This window comes from Papilio xuthus, unplaced genomic scaffold (genome assembly GCF_000836235.2).
Source record: "Papilio xuthus unplaced genomic scaffold, Pxut_1.1 DF824888.1, whole genome shotgun sequence".
Classification (NCBI taxonomy): Eukaryota; Metazoa; Arthropoda; class Insecta; order Lepidoptera; family Papilionidae; genus Papilio; species Papilio xuthus.
Window position 1 is genome coordinate 3,499,113 of NW_013533761.1, and position 25,870 is coordinate 3,524,982.

A 25,870-nucleotide genomic window follows, 5' to 3' on the forward strand; every position below is an offset into this window, starting at 1 on the left:
AGCTTATTAAATAAGTCCGGAACCGTAAAGAAATAAAAAAGCGATTGATAATAAGGGTTCAAAAATAATGTAGCTTATTTTCTAACCTTTGTCTGTTGATGGAATTCCGGTGGGACATCTACGAACACTCTGGTATTGCCATCCCACCATAGGTCTACTTTTATTGGTAGTTGAACTGCAACAAAAAAGATTAAATATTATTATCCAGTAGGCGTTTCTATTCTCAAACTGCTAAAATTTTAGGAATTTTAGGAGTCAATTGTTCTTTTTATCTGAAAGGTAAATTGTTGATCAAATTTTTAATTTACCTATAACAAATAGCGAAGACGCAGCCCTTATCCTGATGTCCCCTACATTGACCGGCAGCGCGGAGACTTCTTTGCCGTTGACGAGGATGAAGCCGCCTTGCTTCATATGTATGTTTGCCCCCTTGTAAACTATGTTAACTGCTTTCGTACATGATGGCTTTCCTTCACCTTTGTACGGTGCCAGGTTCATAGCCTAAAATTGAATAAATATTTTATTATCCTTTTTTACAATATAAGAGATAAAAACAAAGTTTAAAGTGTATCATATTTTATTTCGTATCTGTAACTCAAAGTACTGTACTGTACTCAAAGTTTTTCATTATCATACCTCAGTTATTGATCCCGAGCAAGCAACGTTTTCCACTTCAACAGTAACGTTGTCAGTCTGGAGTAGTGTGTAAGTGCATGTCCCCATAAAATCGTAGCGAAGCCCATCGAAGGTGGTGTAATGTGGGTCGCCTACTGCACTGCACCGCGCGCCGCATGGCACTTGAGTACAAGTCCACTCTCCAGCTTGGCAAGTGCTGGTCATTAAACATATATGCAAATTGATTGGTTTAATCGAATCATTTGTAACTAATTAAGATTTAGGGGAAAAAAATAACTTACCAAGTATTACAGCTCTTTGGTATAACTGTTCCAGGCTTAAAGCTTTGATTTCTAATCCTGCAAGGACATTCCGATTTAGGAATGCACCGTCCACCTTCTAATAAGAGTCCTTCGGGACAGAAACAACCCTCGACACATGAATTATTGACTGAAGTTGATGTTGCTAGAGGGAAGGCACAGCTGGGCTGTACATCAGGACCGCAAGCTTTATAAACCTTGCCTTCAGGACACTGCATAGCTGAAAGAAAATATTCGTTAACCTTCAAAGCCTCAACGATATCTTCTACGTTAGGGATCATTTAACTTACGACACGTCTCAGAGTCTCTCCAAGCAACCATTTCCTCGATTCCATGACGTAGACATTCTTTCGCATACACGGATACCGTTTTGCAAGCGCATTCTTCTGGACCTGGATTTATGAGTATTAGGTTAGAAGGTGTACATTCTAAGAGTAACATTTAGCAACTAAATGGAAACATACTTAAACTCATTGTGCACGCACAGTAGTCCCATTCACAGGCTTCCAGGAGAAGAGATACATCCATTACCTGCAACATTGAAATTATTGTCAAACTTGTTTCATCGACATTTTTATACTGAACAAAGTTCAAAATCATAATACTTTTTGATATATTTTGTATTTTTAAACCAATTAATTCTAACTTTCACATTTTAGAAACTTCATTTTTTTTTATAAGATAAGGGGACATACGAGCTATGGAAACAGCGAGGTGTTCATCGACAGCCATGGACATATGTGATATGTATAATTATATAAATGCTGCCTTACCTTTGAGCATTTCCGGAACTTATCCTTACTGAATACTTTATTACAAAACTGAGTAGCTTTCCTCATATCAGCATCAGTTTTAGAAGCACACGCAGTACTTTCAGATGGATTGCTTTCACAAATATCTACAAAAAGAATAATAAAATTATAACTAAGTAAAACGAATGCAGATTTAATATTATTACATTTTTTATCAATCTCAGAATATTTCCATTTACCTCCGATCTTATTTAGTTGCCAAGAAGTAACCATCATAGATTTAGTTCTCGCTATGGTGCCGTCTTTGATTAAAAAGTCGTTCTCTGGATTTCCGTCCAACGTTCCACAAAGACCTTTGGTCTTATTCCATAGAAGTACTGATCCTTCAATTACTATCAAGTTCTGAAATTATAAATTATGTTCGTAATTTGATAGAGTGGTCACAAGTATCACAACTATCACAACTATGATACAATCGTACTAACATTTGTGTCCCATTTAATAGTAACGCCCAAAGCGTCGAGGTTAACAAACACTTGGTCACTGGGCATAGAGACGCGGATGCCTGGCAACGAGGCCGGCATTGGAATCAGGCGTTTAGTTGAACGAAACAGGACAGCTCCTTCATCTGGAACATTACAAAGAGAAAACAAATGAGATATAACGGCAAAAACTACAAGATACAAGCATAAAGTATTTATTATTGTTATTTTTTTTATTTGATTTTTAATTTTATAAATATCTACTCCGTACTCTTGACTGTGGGAAATAATGTAACTTATGTGACATGTTTAAAGAAGCATTCAATAAAAGTAACGCTAATCAAATGACCTACCTCCAACACTAAGTGAATACATTTTATCGTTGATATAAACAACCAGCTCTGAGGGGCAGTAGGCAAAGTTCTTGCAATCTGGATGTCTCACTGCAACCGTATATTTATCTTCTTCCGCATCTCGCACTAGAATATGCTGGCAAGGTGACTGGAAACTGTATACAAACACAAAAAATAGGTATTGATTTCCCTGATTTTATCCCACTTTCAATAGGAAATATTTATGTATTGTTTCTGGTCATATTTGCCCCGTTACTTAAAGTTAAGGAGTTAAACGAAACGATCCCGACAATCATGATACATCATACTTAAAACATATTTACCTGTATATCTTTCCGTCAAAGGTCTTATAATGCATTCCAGCCCAGGTGAGACAACTCCCTCCTTTGGGGGTCAAGTCTTGCACAACTATTATTTGATTCCCTGATGGGATGTACTTGCCGGACAAAAAGGTTGTAGACTCGTGGACAAAAGACTCACTTTCACTCGCAGTGTTGTTATCGGGAATATCACCCTACACGTAAGAAAATTTCATATATTCATTAAGAAAGGTAAGAGCAATTCATAGTATTTTATTATATCCAAGGAAAAAAGACGAATACTATGAAATCTTAGTTTGCTATTTTACTTACTCTATGAGGATCGCTGGGTCGGTTGCTTGGCGTAATTATAATTACTTCATCTGCAAGGAATAATTGCAAATAAATACAAGTTTTCTCATTACTTTCTAGTGCTTCGATAAAGACTCAAGTAACCCACGAAACAGAGATGGAACTGGACAATATTTTGGAGTATTATCACCAAAATGTTCTGTAGTTTTAGACATTTATTAAATTACAATCCTTTAGCGCGAATTATGTGCTTTCATTATAAAGTCCAAAGTCAGAATGAATGTCGAAGAGATATAAGCGTCGACATTTTAGTAAGGCTAGGATTGTGTCGGTACACCTCCACACTGTCGGATTTTTTTCCTAACAAAAGTAAGTTACCATTGAGTAAGGTGAACTACAGACTCGGTAGTAGTGAACGAAATAGCTTAACCAAGCCTAGGGTCGTTAAGGAATGTAGAGAGCTAAGAAAGAAGTAAAAGGTTAAATATATCACTAATTTTTTTGAAACTTACTGAAGGTACAGTGCGGTATGGGCTGTGGTAAAAAGACACCGGTGGAGTAAAGGCAGGTGTACATGGCAGCTGGTGGGGAGCTGAACCCAGCCTGTGGAGGGCAACTCAAAGAACAGGAGAACCGCTCGCCGTCGCCTGAGCAGTTGTAGCCGCCGTTGAACGCCAGCTTGCGAATGTCACAGGCGGTAGCCGCTAAAAAAAATATGATCGAAGAATGATTAAACAAATTAAATCCCTAAAAAAATAAAACTAAATATGAACGATTTATCGTATTATATAATACAATACCATATAAGGACCCTTAAAATAACGCAGGAATAGAATTAACAGTAGAAACTAGGTACTTACAATATTGACATTGAGGCCCTCTGTACGCTGCTGAGCATTGGCACGTGTTAAGTGACAGACACACGCCACCGTTGAGACAGGGCGGGTCGCACTCTGGGATGCAGTCAGGGATGGAGGAGAAGTCGGCCCGTGTCGGCTGCCACTCGCCACCGACGCAGCGCATGTTGGCAACGGTTGTGCCATCGATAAACTTGTGACCGGCCATACACGTGATCGTACAGAACCTAAATAAAGGCTTTTTAGTGTTTATTTTCATTAACAAATCAAATACTATGGTCAATGATTTTCTAACGAACTTTTCGACCCGTACTATAATACAAAATAAACTTTATTTATTAGTGGAATGGTTACTTAATCCTAATATGTACTCCTGGTTATACCTGGTTATAAAAACCCTCTCATCGTGGGTTTCTGAGAATAAAATCCACATTTAAAACATATAGTCATATCTGTTTTGTCAAAGATAGGGATGGCGATGTGCTTTATGCAGAGATTTTGGACTCAAAAACCAACGGTCAGTGCGGTAATTAAGGTAAAAAGTATAAGCACTAACTCAGAAGAGCATTTCCTGAGCGAATTCATTGGTAGAGGCGGGTAAGCGAGGCAAGGTTTCTTCTCGAACTCGCAATATTTGCCGTAGAAGTTGGCGGGACAGTTGCACACGTTCGTGTCCACGCAGATGCCGTTGTTCTTGCATTCGATGTCGCATTTTGCTATAAACCAAAACATACGTCTATTAATTTCAATGAAAAATGATTCACATAGTTTTCCAAACATATTCCCTTGGATAACGTAGTTGACCATTCTAGTTGCTATTGTCAAGATGTGAGTAAGATCACAGTGTGTCAAACGTATATGACGAACCTATCTACAATTTTTAAACTTAATGCAATTGCAAATAATCTTATACGTATTATTTTTACAAATACTTAGGTTTTGTGTCGAATAATTTCATTTTCTTCTCAAAGTTTTCTTCGAAGAAAAGCTACTTCATAATATTAGTTAGAAATCTTTGGTGCGAATGACGTACTTTCGTTATGAGGGGACCTAAACGTCGACATTTTAGTAAGGCTAGTGTTATGCCAGTACACCGGCACAGTGTCGGATTTAATCCCTAACATACGTCGGAGAGATTGAAACGCTATAGTGTTGACTCGGTTAAATAATATCAAATTGTTATAATTAACTTTTGCATTCTCGTAACATTTTGCATTTAAATCTATATTTAAATCATAAAATTAACCCTGACCCACAGCATTTATCAATAGTTGGTACAATATGCACATTATCAGTAAAGTGGAGGGTTAAATAGGTCGTACTGTGCAAATCGGGATGTGCGCTAACCGACGAGAGATTTACTCAAGTTTCCGTTTTGTTAGATAAAAAAAATACCACGCAAATTGATAATTTTTGCGTTTATTTTTGTAACATTTAATGTAGTAGTTGTTTTGTGATGCTAACGTTACATGATTGTCAATTTAAAATAGTAATAAATAAGTAAATGGATGGTGAAAGTTTACATGCGCAAGAAAAACCAATGAAATAAGATTAATAGACAAAAGAAATGTAAACAGAGAACTACGAAATAATGACGATCTGTTAAGACTTAAGAGCGCCAATAGCCGTTAGGGGAACGGATTTACGATCATGTCGTCGGGAAATCGAATCCTGACATTCGACTATTGTCGCAAACCATATCCCATCACAAGCCTAGAGCTTACTTGGAATGGTACAAGAAATATTAGTAAATTAATCAAATCTGCTTATTTTTTAGTTAAAAAAAAGAAAAGAGCATCTAGGACCACGGCTAGGACAGTGCTCTCTCAGTAGTTTTATCAACTATTGCTCATCAATAGTCGCTTTTTATGATTTTTGGAACTAAAACTATCATGTATTTATTTGCTAAATATTCGTTACGAGTCAAAGAATATTTAGGTAAAATACGATGCCGGGGAACGGTAAAGAACTTAGTTTTAACCTATGAACAGATGTATACGCTTGTGCAAAAAATTGGAAATCCCAAGACCTATATATCTATAATATATACAATATAGCAGTCTATATGTCTATGACGAAGATGTCGAGTGTAGAATTAAATGGAAGAGACTATTAGTAGAGATAATTAGAAAAGCACACCCCACTATTACATGGGATGGATATGGAGGACAACGGAGGAAGAGTCTGAAATTGTAATAAAAGTTAAAAAATAAAATAAAACATAACACTTACGTGCCAAGACAGCTCTTGCGTGGTTGTTAAACTGGTCATAACTTGGCCTGAAAAATATGTTCTTAAGTAAACGATAAGACAACGAAACAAATATACTGGATACATTTACATTATTACTTATTAATAACCTTTTTTAGGGTTCCGTACCTTGAAAGGGAAAACAGAACCCTTATAGGATTACTTTGTTGTCCGTCTATCTGTCTGTCAAGACTATTTTTCTCAGAAACGCGTCCAGATATCAAGCTGGATTTTAATTTTTAAATAAGTTTTGTAAAAAACAAGACAAATAAACTTACGCAGTTCCTGAAGAAAACCAAGATTGTCTCTCCGCGTATCCACCGACGGGCGAAAACCCAGTACTTGAAGGTCCGTATCCAGGGTTTGACCAAGGTACATAACCGGTTTTCGTACCCGTGTAACCGTTCTTAGTGCCATGGTAACCTGTCTTAGTGCCATGGTAACCGGTTTTGGTGCCCGTATATCCGGTTTTCGTGCCAGTATATCCGGTTTTCGTGTAGAGATGCGACGAGTAAGCGGCCGGATATTTCCTTGCGTATGACGGAACGTAAGATGGTGCTTCTACGTCTGATTGTCTGGGACATTGAAAGACATATGAAAATAAATGACCATAAATTTATAAAGGATTTTTGGTTATTTTTCATACAAGAACTGGCAACATCCAGTATCGTAATAAGATTGTATCTTAGAGAAAAAAGAGAAACAAGGGAAATGAACCACTGATCTCTATATATGGATAAGCTATAAACCTTAGTATATTGCGTCTATTTGGTCATAGCCATGGTGATGATTGGTACTAATAGTAGAGAAAGAAGTTAATCCTTTGCCAGGAACTTCAACAGGTGCGTTTAAGTCGGAACAATCCAAAAGCTGTCATTTCCATGCAATGGCCTATCCATTTATAGAGGTCAGTCATATGAGCGTGGTCCAACTTTATTCGTTAGTTCCTTTAAGCCAATGCTTTAAATCTCGTCAAATGTAACGAATTACTTTTAAAAGTGCACTTTCTCACCCGAGAGACCCGTATAAGATAAGATTGCGTGATTCTTTGACCTCTCACTTGGCAATAATTACATTATTTTATAAATATAAATATTTTTATTTTGGCCAATGTCAATGTCATAATTCTTAATTTAAAATTGACTTCAATTTATAGATAAATCAGGATATGTGAACCAGTGAGATAGGCGCTGCTATTACTGCTGGTTCTATCAGAATACATATATAACCTACTAAGACATAGAAAACGACTTAAAAATGACATGACGGCTATATTTTATAAGGTGACAGGGGGGCATTAGTGAACTTTAATTATTTAGTTCGATATATGTCCACCGGTTTAAATAGCACTCTCTGTACTGTACACAAGATGTAAAGAACATTTCACAATAGTTTCTATAACATACACAAAGGTTATCAACGTTAATTTCTTCTTTCCTAGAAGATATTTTATCTGAGAGTAAATTTGTCAAAACACAATTTAAGTGGGTTAATTTTTAGGTCAAAAATAAGATAGGGTCGTAGACCCTTGTAGACCTTGTAGATCTCCGTAGCACGAATTATGTTGTAAAAATTTTCAATAATCGATCTTGCAACACAAAAATGTAAAATTGTACATCACGTATTTTATTAAAATTTTCAAAAAATATGAAAAGACTACATATGTTTTCGATTCAATAATCTAAAATTAGCTATTTACAACATAGACGACACAATTTCAGATGGTTTTAAGCTTTAATTATAACTTTTTTTTTAATATTCAGCAAAAAAATATCTCAAATTCAATGATAGTTAAAAGTAAGCTTATTAAAAAGTGTAAATAATTTAACGTTAATAATTTTAATATTATAAATGTGAAAGTTTAGATGGATGTTTGTTTGAAGGTATCTCCAGAACGGCTGGACGGATCTCAATGAAATTTGGCACAGATGTAAAACATAGTCTGGAAGAACACATAGGCTACTAATTAAGTTTTTTTTTAATTCCGCGAGATAATTATAAACAAAAAACTTACACAGTAGGTTCATAGCCTCCGTAGCCGTATCCAGCTCTACATAAATAAATCGCGCACAAAAATATGAACGCTTCTTGTAAATACATCTTCAATTAATTGTTCGTATCCATTTATGATGTACTTAACGACACGTTCGTCAGCCTGTAAGCCACAAGCCGAACTGAATACCGGCGTGTTAGCCAGTATTATAAATACATATATATCTTACATAAGTCAGGATATTCATATAACTGAATCCTCCCGATAAGTAAAATTATCTGCAGCCACAGGATTTGTCCAATAATTATTAATAATTCTTGTATTATCTGTTTTCATAGAAACTTATCAGAATGTTGTTCTACTTAATAACAAATAGTAAATAGGTTAAAGGAAAACTGTGAAATCAGTTCAATAATTATCGTAATAAAATTAATAATATATAAAATAAACGTTTTGTTATATGATTTAAACATTAATTTAGATGAAGATATTTTCTTTAGATCCCAAATAAGACAAGTAATAATATTACGATAATCAAACTAATACTGAATATAAAATAATTTTTAAGTTCCGGAAGTTTTTGTAAGGGGGACCGGTATTTTTTCATAACAAAAAAAAAGTTATTTAAACATTTATATCAACGATTATAAATTTCACCTATTGTCTGAATGCGCAAAACAATTTTAAACCATAACATATGCCGAATGTTGAACGAATGTCTTCATTTTTTAAATTCGGTTGATTACTTAATTATCTTTTATTTACATTGAAAAAGTATTCGGTTTTACCTTATTTACATTAGTAGCCCGAGTATGATTCCCGATAACACAATAAAATACATAATTGCAATTTGAAATGATAATTTCCCACTTACGACAAAATACGTAGTGACGAATCTGATTTCTGGGGAAGAAAATATTTACTAAACAAAAGCCGCAGATCTTCCTAAATAGCATAAATAGTCTTACTGTAAATATAAGGTTTTAATAATCTCTCAACCTAACCTTACATGTCAACTGAAAATTTGTCCCACTATTGTAATCTGCCACATATTAAAATTCTCTGATTTAATAAGTTAGTAAGAGTAAATTCCTGTGTATTAGACGTGTTTTGCATACGGTGAGAAGTCGATAGAGGCAATACGCGAAAGACCGCATTCTGAAGAAAGAATTGGGAAAGACTATGTCCAACAGTGGGAAGACAAAGGCTGATGGTGATGACATTCAAAGCATTCAAATTGGTAGTACAAGTTAAACTAAATAACCACAAACATTCTTGGAAAGAGTCATTGTAACCTGTGAGAAAAATGACGTACTGTGTTAAGGTCAAATAATTGAGGTTAAACATCAAATTACTAATTACGTGACACATTTACCTATAAATTAATGACATAGACGTAAGACAAACAGATTTTTGGAAAACGTTTTTACGTAAATAGGTACGATATATTTATCTCCTTTAAATAACGGAGCTTCAGAAACCTGCGTGGGCGAATTATGTATGTCCGTTAAATAATGATATCCAAAAAGGATATCCATTGCTTAGATTGATATCTTTTGTATCCAATTGCAATAATTATGCCAATCCAACTGCATAATCCAAATACGAAATAAGTACTCAATCGAATAAATGCGATATATTTTGTAAATATTCGTTTTTGTTTTTTGTTTTTTGTTAGTAAATACTAGCCCAAGCTCAACTTAGAACTTATTTATCCAATTATCCAAGTTACAAAGTAATGTTAAAAATTGCATTTCATTACATCTATTCATCTATAAGAGATAGTAAAAAAAATATTTCATGTCATTTTATTTAATGTTAGTAGAAAAGAAGCAACAATAGTTATTAATCTTCGTGTTTTTGTTTTACTATCGTGTTTAGCAGCTAAATTATTCTAATTCTAATTCGAACCCCAACGGTTCGGAATTTACAATACAAGTAGAAAGGGAGCTTGAGTTGTCGCAAGTTGGTGGAACTTTTTGACTTTGACTTTGCTTAGTGTTTATTGAGTTCAGACGTCGGACGTCAATCAAACTAAGTTTATAATTTTTTTAAATTTGTTTTCGACTTTTTTTATTACAAAACATGATATGTTTACATGTTTTTTTTATTTCTATTGTACATGTTTTGTACTTATGAAAAGCGTTCCGCCCAAAAAAGATTTTTTTTTACTAATGGCAACATAGACACTTGACGTTTATTTATTATCAACCGGTCGATTATTTACGCTTTTCGCAAAGCGACAAAAAATATCTCAAAGTTACTAAAAATACTTAGAATTCTTTGCGCAAATTACAATATGAGTGATATATTGGACGATGATTTAGAACTACGTGTTGGTACGTTACAGCTAACTTCAGATAATGCTAATGCGGATAATCGACGTGATAATGCGTCAGATGCTAAAAGTTCCAATAAAAATAAAAATCAATTGAACGCGAATCCTTCTGTTCTGTCGGGTGCTGATTCACTTTCATCATCCACGTCTTCGTTTGCAGGTAGAGGTAAACACGCCACATATTTTGTTTCCTTGTTACACTTAATTAAACCTAAAAGTAATTTTTAGAGAGTTTGAAGAAACCCTATATACAAACACTTGTTTACTTGTCATAAGCCACACTTATTTAACAATAATTATTAATCTAGATGCTAGAGCAGAAGGAATATCAAATCCAGAGCCAAGAAATGCATCAGAACCAGAAAGGACTGTGTACCCGCGTTACGATGTTCCATTCAACAGAGAAAATATAAAGGACTTCTTTACATTCCGTAAAGGTGTTGTGGAGAATGCTATACAAGAGTGCATCACAGCTTTGCTGTTTCCTGAAGATGGGGAATACCTAGGATCCTGGTTACTTACTGAGTGGGTAAACTTATTATATGTATACATTCTTTAAATTAATCAATATAACTTTAATATAGCAATTATGTAATTTATAAGGAAAGTACATTTATCTTTATTAACTAAAACAATGGTGGATGGAATTAAAAATGGACCTGGAAAAGTGAAAAATCCCTAAAAATGAGAGCCATTATCTGGTCTTGACTGACAACCTCCACATGCCAGAATCTTGAATCTCCATAGAATCAAATCGAAAAAAATATTGTAGTTCCTTAGAAATTCGCTTTTCCAGGTTCAACATTAAATGGAACACTAAAAAGCTTAACTTATCAAAAGTAAAAGGACATGTACAAAACTAAACTTAATAAGATGGTTAATTTTTCAGAATAACATTATGGGATAATGAGAAAGAAAGAATTGTTCTCCTTACATCGAGGCTGGTTATGACAATCAAATATGATTTTATTGCAATGAAGCAGTTAGATTTTAAAAAGACTTACTTAGATGATTTGGACACCATTGTAATAGGCGAGTTGGTTTATCCACCTTCCTCTTTAGTACCGTAAGTTATTCAAATTATTATTATAAGATATAAAACTTTATATTTATGTTAATAATTATTAAATCCTGGAATTATTTATAGTTATTATATAATTGACAGGTTTTACTATATGATAAGTGACAAAAGCACTTGACCTTACTTGCTTAAAGTGTAACTACATAAAAGAAAATGGAACTCATTTATACAATGACAGGCGCAGTATTGTAGAAAATGAACAAAGTAAAATATGCAATAGTTAAATGATTACATCACTATTAATATTATATAAAACAAAACCTAATTTTTTAATGTCACAGGGTATTGTCAATAATCTTACTTCTTACTATCTTTGACATTTGACTTATAACGAAAGCGCGCCATTCGCGCCAAAGGATTTTATATATAATGTTTAAAACTAAAAACAAGTTTAACACTTATTGTGGCCCAACAGTCGCTTAAATGGCATCGCAACAGGTGTGACAACAGTTGTCAAAGACTGTGTCATAGACCGCCTCTGCAGACGACCAACAGGCAACGAGGAGGCAAAACTGTTCGATCCCAAGTATTTTGAACCTAGGTACTTTGAGTTGCTGTAGATGCATTGATATGTGGCGGTGTGGCTAGCTTGCAAAGTAGATTAGTATTGCAACCATTCATTCAGCTCGGAAGCTGCTTTTAAGCTTAATAAAGCTGCTTTTTAATGTTTTACATTTACACATACTAATTAAATAATTGCACGTAATTCTTGTTATATTTCTTATTCTTATTTAATATTAAAATATAATAATTTTACTCATTGATTAATTTTCTATTTTTCATTAAACAAAAATCATAGTGTAGAAAATAACATGGTGGTATTCATTTCTCATATATCAATTAAAAAGATAATAAATTAACAATAAAAATCGTAGAGATAATATTGTAGGTTATCTTATCTCAGATAGTGTCACTTTCATCAAAAATTTCATAAACTAAATCAATATTTTAGAAGAAAATATAAATGCTCCGTTCAAATGTCTCTGAACTTAGGTGCTCTGGATTGATCTGATATAACAGTTTGCATGTCTTTGAAATTGTTATTTACATTATTATGCTAAAATCATTTCTTTATGTTAATTACTTTTCTAAATAATAATGATTGGTGTTTGGAATTTAATATTATTTTCTTTGATTTATATAAAATCTAAATTTTAGTTAATTTTGAACTGACAATTACAGGGAACGAAATCTTCGTGGCGTAAGACTAATGTGGAACAAGGGTGAGCCCCTGTCTCTTAAAACTGCGTGGAATCCTTTCAGTCAAGATGTACCATTTCTGACGTTCGCTTCACATCCAATATTTTGGCATAAAGGTGAGTTTACATTTAGCAAAAAGAATTGTTAGGTTGAATAATTTTCTGAATGTCAATGACTCTGACCGATTGGTATTAGTTTATGGACTAGGCTTATTAAAAAATAGCTTTTGATTAATCTGCGACAGTATACTTTTAAAAGTTACAATTTTCTGTAAACGAAATATTGATGGATGAGGTGACATGTAGAAAGGGAAAATATTATATTTCCATGCATCCCCTCCATCATTGATTAAAGGTAGGCAATGCATCTGCAATTGCGGATGTCTATGGCAGCAACTGCTTCGCTATTTCGGCGAATTTTAGCGGCTTGCTCGTTCGCCACTTTATAATATAAAAAAAAAGAAATATGTCTAGTCTATATAGTGAGAAATTTCATAATTGGTCAGTCATAAATGTATTTGAGCATATTTTGATTAAAACTTGCAGACACTGAGGGGGTGAAAGATTCACTTTTTTCATCGGAGCAAGAGAGAGGTTAGATTTAATTCTATAACGTAGCTTAGAGAAGTTGTGTTTATTTTTTCTTTATTTAGCTCCTGTGTTGCATTATTTGTTTGTAGAAACCATTACCCTTGTACTATTTTAAATGAAAGCCTAAATTTTGTAATATTATAAACCATTCATAGCCTTTACACTATCCCATGTTTTTTTTATATTTCGCCTAAAATTAAGACTTGAAATAAATCTTTTTTTTTATTATTATCTGACGCTCGCGACACTTTTTGCGCGGAATTAAGAATAAACTTAATTAGTAGCCTATACTTCAAGACTATGTTCTACATCTATGCCAAATTACAGCGAGATCCACTAAGCCGTTCTGGAGATATCTTCTAACATACATACATATAAACTTAAGCATTTATAATATTAGTGAGAAGATATGTTATAGTAAGTTATGGTAAGTTATTTATTACAGATGGCACTCTAGAAGAAAGATCTATGTACGATATGGAGACGTTTGCTCAAAAGTTGCAACGGGCCATAGAGTCAATGCCATCATCTGCCTGCTGTATACATCACTCTCCGATTGTAATCCAGAGTTATTTAGGTGTAACCTCGCTTCTACACAACAAGATAAGTCTAGGATTCTTCAAAGTAAGGGGAAAATTTAGTTTTTAATTCTTAAATATGGCTTATTTGTGAAATTGTTGCTAGTTTTTGTTTAATGGTGCAATTTCATGTTAAAATTATAATATCCGGTGACTTCGATAAGCCGAATATATAAATATATGATACGGTTTTGATAACATGTTGCTATGTGAATGTTTTGCCAGTGCAAACTCATATAATTAGTCATGTTTAGATGTAGATGTTCGTGTATTTTTCATATTAATAGCTTTCTTATTGTTACGAAATATAGAAAATATATTATAAAGAAGTACATATATACATATATGAATGAAATTATGTAACTAAGTTTTAATATATTTATAGTTTTGAAGTGTAATCTTGTTCTGAATTAGTTATCACTCATTTGGGTGGCGTAATTTAATTATTTTTGAAATTTCTTCTAAATTATTAAAGTTAAATTTATGAATTAAACATTCAATAGTTTATATCAGGTTTCTTTAAATATAGATTGTTTAATATTAATAAAATTAATACTTTTAGAGATTATTAGTTATAATCTTTTGGCGCGAATGGCGCGCTTTTGTTACAAAGTCAAATGTCAGAATGATTAGTGAGGGGACATAAATGTCGATATTTTAGTAAGGCTAGTGTTGCGCCACACCGGTACAGTATCGGATTTTCTTCCTAACTTTACCTAAGTAGAAAAAAGGTAAAAATTAAAACATAGCTTCAAATTGAGATATTATTACATTTTTTTTTATTTCATTACACTGACTAATATTTTGAATAGAAAAGGAATTTTAAATATGTAATACTTAATTTTGTCGTCAAGTTATATTGAAAACTATAAATAGCTCTTTGTTATATACATAATTTTTCTACTTATGTAAGATATTTCACATAACAATCTAGGTTATGTCGTTCATAGAATTATGTAAATATTATTCTTCTATATGATTTGTTTTAGTATATAACTAACGTGTATTTAAAACATCTATACTTATTAATTTATCTACGTCTTACAAAACATTACTTAACAAAGAACAATGTTTTATAATAGTTTTGTCTTACATAATAGTAAGTGAAGACATTGTTTTTGGTCTAATTTTTCAATAAATAGACAAATGAAAAGGTTCACTATGATCTCGAATAAAAGCTATCGATTATTTATGACCTTGAAAAATAAACAATTTGTAAACTCAAAGCGTCTATAGCTCACGGGTTAAGCATTTGACTTGCAATCTGCAGGTCCTGGGTTCAAGTCCCGCCATGTGTGATTGAAGGTCATCCATAAATTACGTCTCATGTTAAGAGGGACGTAGACAAAGTATGAAATTGTGTGACTAGGGGCAAGGGGGTCCACAATATTGTGACTTGTCACTTTTTTAAATATAAAATTTCAAATTTCTTAAATTTGTGAATTACAAAATACTTGTTATTATATTATTAGGTCGGGTAGGGACGGGGGTGTTTTATGTAACCAGCTGTCACAACCACGGGGTTAATAAATCACGAAACTTGTATGATGTAATTAATGGCCACTAATTGTAATTAAACTGTTGCATTGCAAATATATAGGGTTTATCTCATATCACTAGAAAATATTAAAACAAAACAATTTAATAATAATAATTTAAATATGTAAATTAATTTCATAGTTACCCCCCAAATGAGTGAAGTTAAAACTTTAGCTTGCATTTTAAAAGTGATTGTTACATTTTACTTAAAATGTAGGAATTAAAAAAAAATGTCATTGTTAATAGTTGTTTGTTGATATTTTGATGTTGAAATAATATTTAAAGAACAATTAAGGAAAAGTTAATAACAAAGTGATTGTTTGAAAAGTAAAAAACCTTTATAATATAAAATTGACTTGTCGACTACAGGTACACGGACCGCAACAATGTTCCGATTAGTTAGAGATGTTAATTATTGCATTTATTTTGTAATAACTTATTACAGTCATCAAATAGGTTAAAAGAAAGCTGCCAAATGCTTTGTTATACATATATGTATAATAGAAAATGGATAAGCAACACTCCTTGTTGATGCCCGACCTCCATAAGCGAGAGACTCAAGTGACCGTTGCCCATAGACATACGCAATTGCATATGCGTTGCCTACCTTTAATCGACGGAGGAGAGGATGCACAGAATGAAAAAATATCTTCCCTTTCCATGCATCCTCTCATCCCGAAAGTCCACTTCCACTTCCCATCCTTTCCTTATAAGAAAAAGGGTGGGTAGGGAAAGAGGACTAAATAAGGCCTCCGGGACACAAGCTCATCAGACTGCACGCGGAATAGCTTCCACTTGACGCCTGTCTTCTGTGAGGTCGTGGTATTTCACCGGGCGAGCCGGGCCAAGTCGTGCGAAGATGTTATAGCAGGCTCTACCACTGTTAAAATATATCGAAGTTTTTTGGACTCTCGCTTATCGAGATTTGACTGTATTCGAATTTATCTGATTGAAGCTTAACGTAGCCATGAAATTTCACTGCTTTGAATTATATTGATGTTTTTTTTTTCACAAATTGTCAATTTAAAATGCAATTCTGCTGTACCAGTATTATTTATTTGTGATATACAAAAAAATATTATATTAAATTTGCGTGATACTTATGCTCACTATAATTAAAATTTAAGTTAGTCTTGCCAGTTAAAAAAAAATATAGATTAATCAGAAAAAACTGGGTTTTTCCTTAGAGATTTTATATATAAATATCGAATATTTAAATTACATATTATTTATCGATTGTGTGACACAAATCGAGAGATTTTTAAAATAATTTCTTTGTCTTTATACTCGTAGCTTTGGAATTGCCAATTATGCTCTAAATAAAATATATGTAAGTTAATATGTTATATAAGGATGGTAATATGTATATTTGTATTGTTATAAAATTAATATGTTTGAATAGCATTTTATGTTGTAATTTTGAAGGCCTACATTTCCATATTTTATATGTATAAGTAATAAAGAATAAACTTATATAAAAACGGCTAAACAGTCTCGCGTGTATTCGTCCTGTGGCGGCACCGACTAGTATCGAGCCCATGGAGGGCCCTTCATCAAGGTGAGTGGGACTGGTATTATATCGCGGACGTGGCCCCCAGCTTACTGAGCGGGCCACTGATGGGCTCGAGACTAGTTGGTGCCGCCACAGGACGAATATACGTGAGTGTTTAGCCGTTTTTATACAAGTTTGTTATAATGTCTCACGAAAGTTTGAATAATTTAATAAAGAATATTGTGGAATCGTTATTCTTTTGTGAATTCGTGAATTCGCTTGTTTTCCAGTTAATAATAAATATTTATGACATTTATATGGTTGTGTTTTATTTCCTACGTTGCGAAATTGTTTGCCGTCACTTTGAAAAAAACTTTCAGGTTATTTTTTTTAATGTTCATCTGAATTTTTTATTTTGAAATATTCTTGTTCGTCTACTTGTCTTATTAATTTGATATTATCAAACCAAGATAAATCAACTTTTACAATATCCTTTTTTAATTTTTGTTTATTTTTTGTTTTTTTAGCATTCCTTGGTTCACTACTTTTAGATTTTTTTTCTCCATTTACTTTCTTGTCCTTGTCTTCCTCTTTTTTTAACTCTTTTTTCTTGACCATTCATATCTTTTTTGGTTTTACGTTTATTTTTCGGTTTTTCAGTCAGTTTCTTTTTTACGTTATCTTTAACGATGTTCTTTTTTGTAATTTCATTTTCAATTGGAATGTGGTTGAGTTTTATTTTATTTTTATGTAAAATTTTTATTGGGTTTCCTTCACCAATTATGGCCATGTCATTTTTATAAGGTTCAACCTTTTTGTTTTGAGAATTTAATATGGTATTAGATGAAATAGACTGGATCAATTGTATATTAGTACAGCGTTCCATAGTTTTCAATGGATGCTTTGGTGTAATCATTATTTTTGATTTGGGATTATTAAAAAAAATATTTTTCATACATTTATTGTATGTACATTCATTATTAGGTTTTTCTTGGTTATTATTTTCTTTATTTAATTTCAATATGTAAAGTTTATTTGAAATTTTAGTTATAATACCTTTTTGATTTTTATCAGTTTCTTTTTCAGCCAGTTTTTGTGTATTGTCTGGTTTTTTTAAAATAACTGGCCAGTTACTAATTGAGTCTTTGTTTATAGGCTTTCTTAAATCTAAAGGTGTGATGGAATTAATTTCTGATATTCTATCCGTGTTTTCTATAACTCGAATCGAATGTTCGGATTCAGTATTCATGTTATTTTTTGTAAATTTAGTTGGAATCGTGTTTTCTAACTGCATGATAGTTTCTTTTTTGTTAGTACTAGTTAAATCTTCAGTATGTTCTTTATTTAAATTAGAGAAATTACAATGGTTATTATCATTTTGAATTAAATATTCGTTTACATTGTTATTATTTTTGATTGCTTCAAAGATAGGTGAGGTATTGGGAATTTCATGTTCATTATGCGTTGTTTCAAGCTCTATAGTATTAACTTTCTCATTAATGTTATTTTCTATAGTAGAAACTTCATTAGATATGACGATATTCATATATTTTGTCAGTTTTTCAATCACCTTGAAAAATAAACAATTCGTAAACTCAAAGCGTCCATAGCTCACGGGTTAAGCACTTGACTTGTAATTTGTAGGTCCTGGGTTCGAATCCCGCCATGTGTTTCTCGATTGTCGATTTACATATGTGCATTTATCCGACGTTCTTACGGTGTAGGAAAACATCGTGATGCAATCTGCACATTAAAGAAATTCAATGACTGTTGCCTAGTCCTCCCTTAGGGGGGACATAGTGAGCTGATGATGATGAAACTTGCAACATTGAAAAGTAAAAGCTGGTAGTACTTTAACACGTTATATCTAAAAAAATAGCAACATTCTGGTTTGGTAACAGAACGCGTAAGTTACTAATTTTTATTTGTTGATTTAATGGACTACTTCAAAAGTTAGTACGAGAACTAATGGCATAGTTTAAAATGAGACTTTATTGTATTAAAACTCGAACTCGAAACGAAAATACCTGAAGACACTGAACGTCACCTTTACACAGTGACTCGTAAGAAGATATTTCGTCCAGGTAAGTTTTCGCTTGTATACTGCTTATCGTCTTTTGTTTGTAAATATAGTTATCTACTTTCATACTTATTTTTATTAATCTAGACTTTATACCTTTCATCTGAAATCAATATCTTGGTCAGCATTTTGTGACTACAACCACAGAGTATGTTCAAAAATTGCACAATTTAACTTCTCATTTGAAATAAAAATTTTATGTTTAAATAATTGAATTGCAATTTTAACAGTTATTTGACTTACAATTAATATTTTCTTTTTATTAACTTTGCTGCACTTTTGTCGTAACATATTTATTTATAATTAGAAACTCAAATCAATATACGAAATAAATTGTTGTTTAAAATGAAGTTTAATTAATTCCCGCTCTAATGTTTTTTTTTTAATTTCTTGATGACGTAGGAGGCAAAAGTTAATAACGTTCGGCCGTTTTTTTAATTCGTTTAAAGTTTATTAATATATTTAAATGTTATTTATTTAATTAAAATAAATCTTTTTCTATTATCTCTAGATTTATGTATACTTTTTGATGTTATTGACATTTTGTTTAATAAATCTTTCTTAACAAAATAATAGTTTTGGAGGCGCCGGGTATCGATCCCGGTACCTCTCGCATGCTAAGCGAGCGCTCTACCATCTGAGCTACGCCCCCGTTGTATACATTTTTAAATTTAACATATTTTACACGAGTTGGCACGTACGCAAAAGAAGTTTTTATCGAAAGGTATTTTCGTTCACTGCAGACATTAATTTCAACCTTGTTCACTATGAATTAAAGGCACAATACGTGTCTTATACAATTGATCATACGCGTTATTTAGATCACGCAATAAGTGAAAGTAAACGTGATCTTGGATTCAAAATGCGTAGATTGCAGTATTCAATGTTTATTTTAGTTTATTTTGTATCGGGGGGCGTAGCTCAGATGGTAGAGCGCTCGCTTAGCATGCGAGAGGTACCGGGATCGATACCCGGCGCCTCCAAATACTTTTTTTTAAATTTTGTCAAAATTTGTTTTAAATTTGTGGTTAGATTTGTCAACTATTATTAATTATAATTTTAAATTGTCTAAAAAAAACACATTTTCTGATAATATTTTATTTATTTTACAAATATTTAAAATTACATAATCTGGTACCGTTTACTTCATGGCAAACAGGACTTTACATTATAGATCTATGTAAAATTGAATTGAGTATGTGTTTCAACTTATAAATAAAATTTTAAACAGAAATTATTAATAATATATACAAATGTACAATAATAAAAATAATATGTTGTCATATTTTTAAAATTGCTTGAATAAAATTGAGATAAAACTTCTTTTTTTTTATTTTGTTGAAGCAATTATCGAATTAAAGTTTTTATAATTTCAATATGTTTTTAATTATTGTCATTTAATTTGAAAAGCAATTTTAATTTAATAATTCGATTTTAATTTGAGATAAAGAGAATCACTTTGTTGCATTTTATTTTTTATTCCGTTTTTTTTAACTAATTAACGATTTTGCCTTATTAACATATATTTACCGTTAAAAATACATTAAATTTTTTATTTTGTTAAATGTAACATTGCCAAAAGATTTGTGATGAAATTTAGATTTATTTCAAATATGCGTTACAGAATACATGACAGATATTTAATTTTTTTTTGTAATGGTAACATTGTACATGTAACATAATCTGTGACGCATAGACAACGTGTCAAGTCTAGTAGCAGCGACATCTATGCTTGGGGCACTTCGGAGGGTAAACGATGCAAAGGTCCATGCAGTACACGTCGGCGCCGTCACGTCCCTCCAGATCTCCAATCGCTTCACATACTTGCCTGTAAACAGTAATACATTTTTACTATTGGTCCTTCGATAAGTATACCATTAATTTGTAGTTTAAATTATGTTACGTCGGGAAAGTTAAGACACTATGTGAACGTGCCTAAAACTGATCAGATACCCATCCTTGTAGTTTGGTCACATGAACTTCCCTATAGTCAAGTTTCTGTATATTAAATCTATAAGTTTTGTATTTATTAGAAAAAATATCTAATTCAGATGAAAACGAAAACATTAAATAAATTTTCCCTTTTTATTTTTAATCATATTTAATCTCGTGTAAGTTGTCCAGTAAGATTCAAATTCAAAGTCTTCGTTATACATACGGGCATTGGCAGAGAGAATCAGGACAGTTGGGAGGGTACCGGAGACAGTTCGTCTGGCACCAGTTCAGCATGCCGGGGATGACGCGGAAACCTTCAGATGGCACGCACACTTGGTCCCTGTGGAATATAGCACGTTTATATTAAATTTAAATATTTAGTTGTGTGTAATTGCTGTATTAACATTGATGTTTGTTATTTTACATCTTATTGCTAATCCGTAACCATTTTGCAGATAAACCTGAAAAAGACCTGAAAAACTTTACTAGCTTTTTCCTGCTACTTTGCTCTCGCGAAAAAAAACGTAATTACGCATATGTGTAGCCCACACTACGTTCTACATCTGTGCCAAATTTCAGCAAGATCCGTTGTGTCGTTAAAGAGATGCCTTCTAACAAACATCTATCCATCCATCTGCATGCATTTATAATATAAAAAACTTTTTTGTACATGTCAACCTTTTGGAAAAACATGTTTCCTGTGGAAATCATTTTTCAATAATTTAGAAAATATTGTTTTCTATAAATGGTAAATAAAATTCATACGTTGAGAACGTTGATTATCGCGACACGCATAGCGACATATTAATGCTTATATGCTTATTTTGCTTAAAACAAATACTAGGCAATAATGCAAATTTATCATTATTTTTCTATATATTACATGGTTAATAACATCTTTACAAAGCTTCTGTACATTTGTGAGTAGGACAATTTACAAAACCGTGAGTTACTGCAAATACACAAACAAAAATATATTTCTCTCTGTTCTTAAAATAGGACGAACGAGATGACAATATGTTTTTGTTTGACAGCGAACTCACAGATAAACAATATTGTTAGTCACACTCTTCGTAAACAACACAAACATATTGTGAGTACAAAACATAAAAAAGGAGGATTTTATTCACAAAAGTACATTCCGTACTAAATACAAAGTACTCCGACACCAGGTGGGTAGGCAGGCACCCACAATCACCTTAAAAACTGGAATATACCTAATAACCGGTGGACCTATGTATAAGTCCTCCTCTGTAGAACTCTCAATATCGTTGCTGAAAGAAAATTGATTATATATTACAGTGCTGGTTATATACTTGTTTACATATAGTTGTGTATATATAGCATTCAATTACGTTTTACCTAATTACACGTAACGGTGCCTTTTTGTAATCCTTTCGTAAATTTCTGAAATATCAAGCATAAATATGATATATGTATAACTTATATTGCATACAATATATACGATAATAAATAATATATAACATAATAAATAGCTTTATTGAAAATATATAAATAAATAAGAATAAATAATAATAAACAAACTAGAGCAATATTTTTATATTGAATTGTTTTTGAAACCAACTGGCAAAGAAATAATCATTAATTCAAAGTTTTTAATTATGGGAACTTGCCCTAGTTTGTTTATAACATATAAATTGAATAATGTGAAACATAAATAAAATGTAAAAATAAAAGTGTGAAAAGAAGTTCGTTAAATATCAAACCACACACAAATGCACGTTTCAATTCCTCACCTGACCACCAAGGGGAAGACATTTTGAGGCATGTGATAGTCCCTGTAGTAGAGGAGGAATGGATTATCCCTCCTCAGGTCTCCGGCGAAGGCAGGAGGGAGTCCACCAGTGCTCGTGATGACGCTCACATCGGCGCAGTTCCTAAACGTCTCCGAACGACCGCATCCTACCGCCTCCGTGCCGTTTGGACAGATACCCCACATGTTACCTACAAATATTAATAAAGAGTAAATTAAAATTACTCCTCTTTCCAGACGAATTGGCGAGATTTCTATGGCGCATCCTTTTCTACTATGCATTTGTTATCACAGTTATGTGAAATTGTGGCGTCACTTTCTGTCTAGCGCCCTGGGCGTATACCAATATTCACCCTATCCTAACGTCAGCACTGGTTACTCTAATTTGATAAGACATTTATCTCCAAATCAAATTTAATATTATTATAATAATGAAAACAATAGAGGGTAGCATTAGGTGGACCTTGACGTCATTTATTGTGATACAGTACCAGTATGGTAAGTCCATTGTAGAACGCATTGTGTGCAGGTGACGTATGGCGGCAGCCGAACGCGGTACCGAAACGTATCTTTCTTTGCGGTGTCCAGCGGGATCAGGAAGCGGTCCTCACGTGTACCAGATATGTACAAAGGATATCTGCAAGGATGTGATGGAAGTTATGAGGAGTTTTCTATAGAAAGGTCGTTGATAAAACTCCTGTATACGTGAATATAGAAAACTTAAGAAATAAGTCTTGGTATTGTAGCATATCTGAACGGCTTAAGTTTTTAAACAAATGAAGTTTTATTAAAAAAAAGTAGACGTATTAGAGGTATCTATTATTAGTTAAATAATATGATTTTAATTTCATTTAAAAGTAAAATTTACATTAAAAAATCATTAAATACAGTAGTTTGTTGTAGTTATAATGAAAAATTGGAACATTTATGACCTGTCAAAACATTCTTGAGTGGCTTCTTGTTTTGGATTGTTGTTCGGACACAACTTCATTATGAAAGTGCCGAGGTGATTGGCCGTCAGCTCTATTTCTACTTCGATTTCCTGTAATTAATATAATTTCATAGTTAATTTTAGATCCAATCCGCTAAAGCTAAACTTTAATTTACAAAGTTACGATTGGGGTTAACGTTCACTCTTTACGTTCAATCTATGTTATTCTACTATAATTTTAGACTAAGCAATCATAGACCTAAGATCTCGTACAAAATCTTAAAAATATTCATAATTCTATAGTGACTTTTCACACAGTAACAAGATAGTCTGTGGTAGCTCAAGGGTGTATCCACTCGTCCAATCGGCTACCAGTTGGTCCTTCGAGTCGTTACAGCTCAGAGAGTAACTGTTAATCTTCAATCGATTCACGCTTTGTGGAAACGCACACCAGATGTTCATTTACTTATGCTCACCTGCCCAACGCTGTAGTGTCGTGTGATGATGCCTTTCCCGAACATGCCGCCAGCTTCATGAGGTCTTGGCTCGGACAAGTGCTCCGCGTCCCCGCACACGCCGCAACGCCCACCGTTCTGCTCCCACTGAACTAAACTCACACCATCTCAGTAACATACACAAATACTAACAAATACAGTTTAAATTCTTTTAGGTTCTTGTCAGAATAAATGCAAAATTATTGGTTTTTACAATCCACTTTACCAAACCCTAACGGAAACGAAGCACCAATAACCTAACCTAACCGAAGTGAACAGATTTCCGATCACGTGGTCGAGAGTTCGAGTTCCGCCATTCGACTATTGTCATAACTATGCCCTTGAACAAGCGTAGAGCTTAGTTGGAATGATACAAGAAATGTTAGTAAATTAACAAAAAATCTCCTAATCTGCTAATATTTAAAAAAAAAGACAAAAACCTGAATAGTATTTTGTAGGTCTAATGTCTAATTAGTGCACTATGGCTATGCTGTAATGAAAATTTAAATATAATTTGTAATAACACCTTAAATAGTGACGAATAAAGTTTACAAGCGATGGAAAAAATATCGTTTTGTATGGATCAATACCAGAACATTAAGCTTTTGTTGTGTTAGCGAGTTCAATAAACTTTACCTACATTATTCAACCGCAAGGCCTCGCGGCGAGTCATTAGTTTAATCAGGAAAGAACAAAAATATTTGCACGTGTTCTCTTTAAAAGGATATCGCTCCAAGAATAATCACAGAAAAAAATTATAAAAATGGTCCTTCGAGTCGGATAATAAATGAGAAACTGACCGGCATAACCGCCGCAGAAGAGTTCGTTATCGTTATAATTCACAGGATTCGGGAAACCAAACCGCCACATAGAGTTTCGTGCTGGAGGGTCCATCAGTCTGCCGTGACCCTCAGCACCACGACGGGCACTGCCTAACATCTGTAATTAAAAAAAATTACAATCATTACTTAATGTATTCTATGAGTAGATATTATTATATTATTTACATTCATAACATTACGTTATCAAACGTCAACATAAATGTATGGGAAATAGTTAATTATGAATTACTAACTTGTAACAGAAATATCCAGTATGTGAGAAATGATGCGCCGCTGCGTTTATATCTTCTGATTTCCATCTGAAAATGAAACACTTTTTTTAACCCCATTTAATTCATTGACATTAAAAAATTTAACAGTGGTAGAGCCCGCTTTAACATCTTCACACGAATTGGCCCGGTTCCGATGAAATACCACGACCACACAGAAGACAGGCTTCAAGTGGAAGCAATTCCGTGTTTCGTCTGATGAGTGTTCGTCCCGGGGGCCTAATTTAATTCTCTTTTCCTTCCCATCCTTTTTTTTAAAGGATGGGAAGTGGAAGTGGACTTTCCGGATGAGAGGATGGATGGAAAGGGAAAAAAAATTCTTTCTGTGCATCCTCTCCTCGGCCGATTATGCGTTGCCAACCTTTGGCAACGCATATGCAATTGCGTATGTCTATATGGGCAACGGTCACTTCGCTATTACAGCGATTTCAGGTGGCCGTTCGCTCGTTCGCCACCTTATGATAAAAAAAAAAGTCACAACTTATTGAATATTA

At 33.1% G+C, this 25,870-nt stretch overlaps 3 protein-coding genes and 2 non-coding genes across 16 annotated transcripts in view; 2 read left to right on the forward strand and 3 right to left on the reverse strand.

The window, feature by feature from the left end:
• Hml (hemolectin) overlaps positions 1-8,426 on the reverse strand; it is a 31,031-nt gene extending 22,605 nt beyond the window's left edge. For all 4 annotated transcript variants that reach the window (XM_013325045.1, XM_013325043.1, XM_013325044.1 and 1 more), the window contains exons 1-18: positions 8,255-8,426; positions 6,519-6,815; positions 6,223-6,269; positions 4,547-4,706; positions 3,994-4,217; positions 3,646-3,837; positions 3,155-3,204; positions 2,846-3,036; positions 2,523-2,677; positions 2,173-2,315; positions 1,927-2,089; positions 1,709-1,833; positions 1,400-1,466; positions 1,226-1,327; positions 918-1,155; positions 637-832; positions 309-501; positions 87-175 (exon numbers count right to left, since the gene is read on the reverse strand). In XM_013325045.1, coding sequence (XP_013180499.1) covers positions 87-175; positions 309-501; positions 637-832; positions 918-1,155; positions 1,226-1,327; positions 1,400-1,466; positions 1,709-1,833; positions 1,927-2,089; positions 2,173-2,315; positions 2,523-2,677; positions 2,846-3,036; positions 3,155-3,204; positions 3,646-3,837; positions 3,994-4,217; positions 4,547-4,706; positions 6,223-6,269; positions 6,519-6,815; positions 8,255-8,340 — 2,718 coding nt within the window. In that variant the 5' untranslated portion in view covers positions 8,341-8,426. The remainder of the gene's footprint in view (positions 1-86; positions 176-308; positions 502-636; positions 833-917; positions 1,156-1,225; positions 1,328-1,399; positions 1,467-1,708; positions 1,834-1,926; positions 2,090-2,172; positions 2,316-2,522; positions 2,678-2,845; positions 3,037-3,154; positions 3,205-3,645; positions 3,838-3,993; positions 4,218-4,546; positions 4,707-6,222; positions 6,270-6,518; positions 6,816-8,254) is intronic.
• Positions 8,427-10,442: 2,016 nt separating this feature from the next.
• Positions 10,443-14,263, forward strand: LOC106127022 (tumor protein p63-regulated gene 1-like protein). Of its 7 annotated transcripts, none has more exons than XM_013324955.1 (7): positions 10,443-10,737; positions 10,880-11,096; positions 11,461-11,637; positions 12,068-12,193; positions 12,835-12,968; positions 13,398-13,445; positions 13,888-14,263. In XM_013324955.1, exons 1-7 carry the CDS (start codon positions 10,533-10,535, stop codon positions 14,088-14,090), a joined length of 1,110 nt encoding a protein of 369 aa, XP_013180409.1. In that variant the 5' UTR covers positions 10,443-10,532; the 3' UTR covers positions 14,091-14,263. The 7 variants fall into 7 exon arrangements, with proteins under 7 accessions (XP_013180409.1, XP_013180411.1, XP_013180412.1 ...); XM_013324957.1 differs by having other exon boundaries at positions 12,068-12,178; XM_013324958.1 differs by having other exon boundaries at positions 12,068-12,166.
• Positions 14,264-19,710: 5,447 nt separating this feature from the next.
• TRNAA-AGC (transfer RNA alanine (anticodon AGC)) lies at positions 19,711-19,783 on the reverse strand. Its single transcript has one exon. It is a non-coding gene; the product is annotated as a tRNA-Ala (tRNA).
• Positions 19,784-20,041: 258 nt separating this feature from the next.
• TRNAA-AGC (transfer RNA alanine (anticodon AGC)) lies at positions 20,042-20,114 on the forward strand. The gene has a single exon. It is a non-coding gene; the product is annotated as a tRNA-Ala (tRNA).
• Positions 20,115-20,219: 105 nt separating this feature from the next.
• LOC106127195 (uncharacterized) overlaps positions 20,220-25,870 on the reverse strand; it is a 36,369-nt gene continuing 30,718 nt past the window's right edge. The window contains exons 2-11 of one of the 3 annotated variants that reach the window (XM_013325253.1): positions 25,341-25,406; positions 25,066-25,204; positions 24,248-24,378; positions 23,773-23,882; positions 23,332-23,477; positions 22,824-23,031; positions 22,429-22,473; positions 22,284-22,340; positions 21,290-21,406; positions 20,220-20,959 (exon numbers count right to left, since the gene is read on the reverse strand). In XM_013325253.1, coding sequence (XP_013180707.1) covers positions 20,842-20,959; positions 21,290-21,406; positions 22,284-22,340; positions 22,429-22,473; positions 22,824-23,031; positions 23,332-23,477; positions 23,773-23,882; positions 24,248-24,378; positions 25,066-25,204; positions 25,341-25,406 — 1,137 coding nt within the window. In that variant the 3' untranslated portion in view covers positions 20,220-20,841. The remainder of the gene's footprint in view (positions 20,960-21,289; positions 21,407-22,283; positions 22,341-22,428; positions 22,474-22,823; positions 23,032-23,331; positions 23,478-23,772; positions 23,883-24,247; positions 24,379-25,065; positions 25,205-25,340; positions 25,407-25,870) is intronic. The other 2 variants (XM_013325254.1, XM_013325255.1) reach the window with 2 other exon arrangements.

Excerpts from the sequence above, each read along its gene's own strand:
- LOC106127022 (XM_013324955.1), top strand. The coding sequence starts at position 10,533 with ATGAGTGATATATTGGACGATGATTTAGAACTACGTGTTGGTACGTTA. Across the intron at positions 11,097-11,460 it reads GGATCCTGGTTACTTACTGA|AATAACATTATGGGATAATG; the intron begins GTGGGTAAACTT and ends TTAATTTTTCAG. Across the intron at positions 11,638-12,067 it reads CCACCTTCCTCTTTAGTACC|TCGCTTAAATGGCATCGCAA; the intron begins GTAAGTTATTCA and ends GTGGCCCAACAG.